At 39.5% G+C, this 3371-nt stretch overlaps 1 protein-coding gene across 2 annotated transcripts in view; it reads left to right on the forward strand.

Annotated features, from left to right (window-relative positions):
• The window catches only part of MBTPS2 (membrane bound transcription factor peptidase, site 2), a 38757-nt gene that overhangs the window by 407 nt on the left and 34979 nt on the right, over nt 1-3371 (forward strand). For both annotated transcript variants that reach the window (XM_077770524.1, XM_077770523.1), the window contains exon 2: nt 3012-3160. In XM_077770524.1, the coding sequence (XP_077626650.1) occupies nt 3012-3160 (149 nt within the window). The remainder of the gene's footprint in view (nt 1-3011; nt 3161-3371) is intronic.

Below are 3371 nucleotides of genomic sequence, written 5' to 3' on the forward strand. Positions count from 1 at the left end.
CAGGGTCAGTGCAGGCCCCGCCGCTTTCGGGTTCTGCCCGGGAGGCGCCAGTAGTGGGCTTGAGAGGGCCGGGGTGATACCACACCCCGCGGCATTGCACCTGGGAGGAAAATTAAAAGTCGCTTAGGAAAGGCATTGTTTCTCCCCATTGTCTTTAAGGCCACGACCCTCCAAAGTCTCTCGTATTGGAATGAATCTAAATCAAGTTATGATTTAAACCTGTAGTCACAAACTTTAAGGTGCATACAGTCATCATGGGTTGCTGTTTAAATTCGAATTCTGATTCGGCAGGTTTGGGGCGGGGCCTATGATTCTGCATTTGTAGCCAGCTCCTATGTGCTACCAATGCTGTTAGTTTACGGACCATACTTCAGAGTAGCATCATCAGGTAGCAAGGATTTAGGTAACTAGTTTCTGACTACTCCACTTCTAGTTTGCACCCTGCACTCACTTTTTCACACTAAACCTCTTCGCCCACCCCACACATACACCCTTGGTGTACGGTGCACTCTTCAGTTATTTGGGAAGGATAGCAAAAATTATGCACAATTGTCTGACCACATGCTTCTAGCAACCTTTGGAATTGAACTGGGGCGGGGGGAGATAAAGTCATTATACAGATTTTATTTCACAATACGGTTCTNGTTTAGTATTGTGTGCTTTAGGTGTAACAGTAAAATGAAATGATACTTGTGCTTCTTTGTTGCATTTAAACTTGCAAAGTGAGGAGATTATAGAGTCCTTAGAACACGGTTGAGTTCAGCCACTTCCCAGCCTTTGTGACCTTGGCCAAATTACTCTCTGTGCCTGGGTTTCTTCATCTTCAAAAAGTAAGGAACTTCTAAGATTGTAGAGAGGATTTCGTTAGTTCATACATGTGAAGCTTTGCTACTCCACCTGAAATTCAAGGAGCAGCAGCTCTTGCATCATCTGGGGGCTTGTCAGAAATGTACAATCTTAGGCCTTCTCCCTGACCTACAGAATCAGAATCTGAATCTTTACAAGATCCTTTGGTGCTTCCTCTGCAGGTACCTGACATAGTGTTTAGCATATCATAAGCAGTACAGGCCACTGCTTCTTTAAACAGTAATTTTATTGTCTAGAAAAAACAAAAACCACATGACTTCTTCATGTTGCATATGTAACAAAATTCCAAAATAAAGGTCGCCTGGGTGGCTCAATCAGTTAAGCATCTGACTCTTAGTTTCAGCTCAGGTCATGATCTCACAGTTTGTGAGTTCTAGCCCTGCATCAGGCTCTGTGCTGACAGCGCAGAACCTACTTGGGATTCTCTCTCTCCCTCTCTCTCTGCCCCTCCTTTGCGCTCTCTGTCTGTCTGTCTCTCTCTCTCTCAAACTAAATAAACTTAAAATATTTTTTTTAATCCAAAATAAAAAGAATTTTTCAAACCTCTACAGTCTCTGGTCAAGTGTGTGAGGTTATCAGGTTACTTTAATTTCAGTAACAGCCCCTAGTTCCCCAACAGAGTACTATTCCTTGAGCAAAAGACCTAACGCTCACTCAGAGTAACTGCCTGGGGAGTGGAGAGACCTCAAGTTTTAGGAGTCTGTACCTTCAGCTTCTCTGCTTCTAACTTGGTCTCCTCTTCCACCTTTGGTTCTTCTAGGATTTCCTCAGTAGACATCTACTGAAGGGATGTGTTGCTCTACTTTTCTAAGTCTTAGAAAACAAGCAGGCTTAAAAAACTTCACTGAGACTGAGAACAGAGAACATTACAGGTGCAAAGACAAACCGATGCTGGTATTCAGTCAGGTCATTTTTTTATGACTGTGATAGGGCTGAAATATCCTAGCGACAAATTTCTCAAATGGATTGCATCAATATGACAAAATACCTAACTATTTACTGTAACTGAAGGGTAAAAGGGGTCATTGTCAGGGTATAAAAAACAACTTTATATCATCCAAAATCCTATATTACTCAAGGACTTCAAACTTCCCTAAAGATAAAACTTGTTAGGCTGTGTATAAGCAGCTATCCCATCAACACTGAAAAATGTAAGTTACTAAAACCAGTTTGGTTTTATCAAAGTTTTGTACTTCTACATGATCAAAGGCAGCTTAGTCTTAGGGTTGTTCCTCATAAGAGGATACACAGCACCGGTTCCAACTAACCTGTCCTCTGTTGGATTGGTTGGAGGTCTTTTTAAATTATAACACAAGACCTCTTTCTATGGTAACAGGCTTCTAGATCTCTGCTGTCCAATGTGGGAGCCACTAACTACATGTGGTCTTGGAGCATTTGAAATGTGCTATAACACTGACACTGGATTCAAAGACTGATGTACAAATAAGTAAATGAAATGTAAAGTATTTAAATGGGTTTTTTATATGGATTACATACTGAAATGATAATATCTTGGATATTTTTAGTTAAAAATTATGTTTAAATTAATCTGCCTCTGTTTACTTTTTAAAACTCAACTACTAGAAAATTTAAAATTACATATGTGGCTTACATTTGTGGTTCACATATGTCTGTTGGACAGCGCTGTTCTAACCTTGACAAACTTCTGTAAAGGGCCAGAAGATAAGTAGTTTAGGTTTTGTGAGCCACATAGGGTCTCTGACACATAGTCTTGGTTTTTTGTTGTCTTTTTTTATAATCCCTTAAAAATGTAAAAATCATCCTTAGCTCATAGACTGTACAAAAACAGGCTGTATGGAACACTTGGTTGGCTCAGTTGATAGAACATGCAACTCTTGATTTCAGGGGTTGTGAATTTGAGCCCCACATTGGGCGTTTAAATTACTTTAAAAAAAAAAAGGCTACAGCCCACATTTGACCCACAGGCTATAGTTTGCCAGACCCTAACCTCAACAGACCAGCTAGTCTGAGATCTTTACTTTAATATCTTGAAGGATAAACATAAATCTTTATAAGTATTTGGGCAGTCAGTATCTTCCTTTCCTATAGAAAAGACTTCTTTCTGATTTTCCTAAACATCATTTTCTTCACAACTGACTGATGTGGAACTTTTTCTCTCCTAGTCATCTGTGTATTTTAAGCATTCCTATGAAGACTGGCTGGAAAACAATGGATTGAGCGTCTCTCCTTTTCACATAAGGTGGCAAACTGCTGTTTTCAATCGTGCCTTTTACAGTTGGGGACGGCGGAAAGCGAGGATGCTTTACCAGTGGTATTCTTCATTTTTTTCTTTTTGGCTTAAATTAATCATTATGATCATGAGAAATGCTTGTTAAGTGAACTGTGTCCATCATTTTTAATCTACTGAGTTTGAAAATATTAACAGTATAAAGCTTTTCTGGTTTTATATAAATTTAAATGGGATTACCTCATTGTGCTTTTACGTACATCAAAAATCAAGGTTCCGTACCTTATCTGGTTAT

Source organism: Crocuta crocuta, unplaced genomic scaffold (genome assembly GCF_008692635.1).
Source record: "Crocuta crocuta isolate KB4526 unplaced genomic scaffold, BGI_CrCroc_1.0 scaffold488, whole genome shotgun sequence".
Taxonomy (NCBI): domain Eukaryota; kingdom Metazoa; phylum Chordata; class Mammalia; order Carnivora; family Hyaenidae; genus Crocuta; species Crocuta crocuta.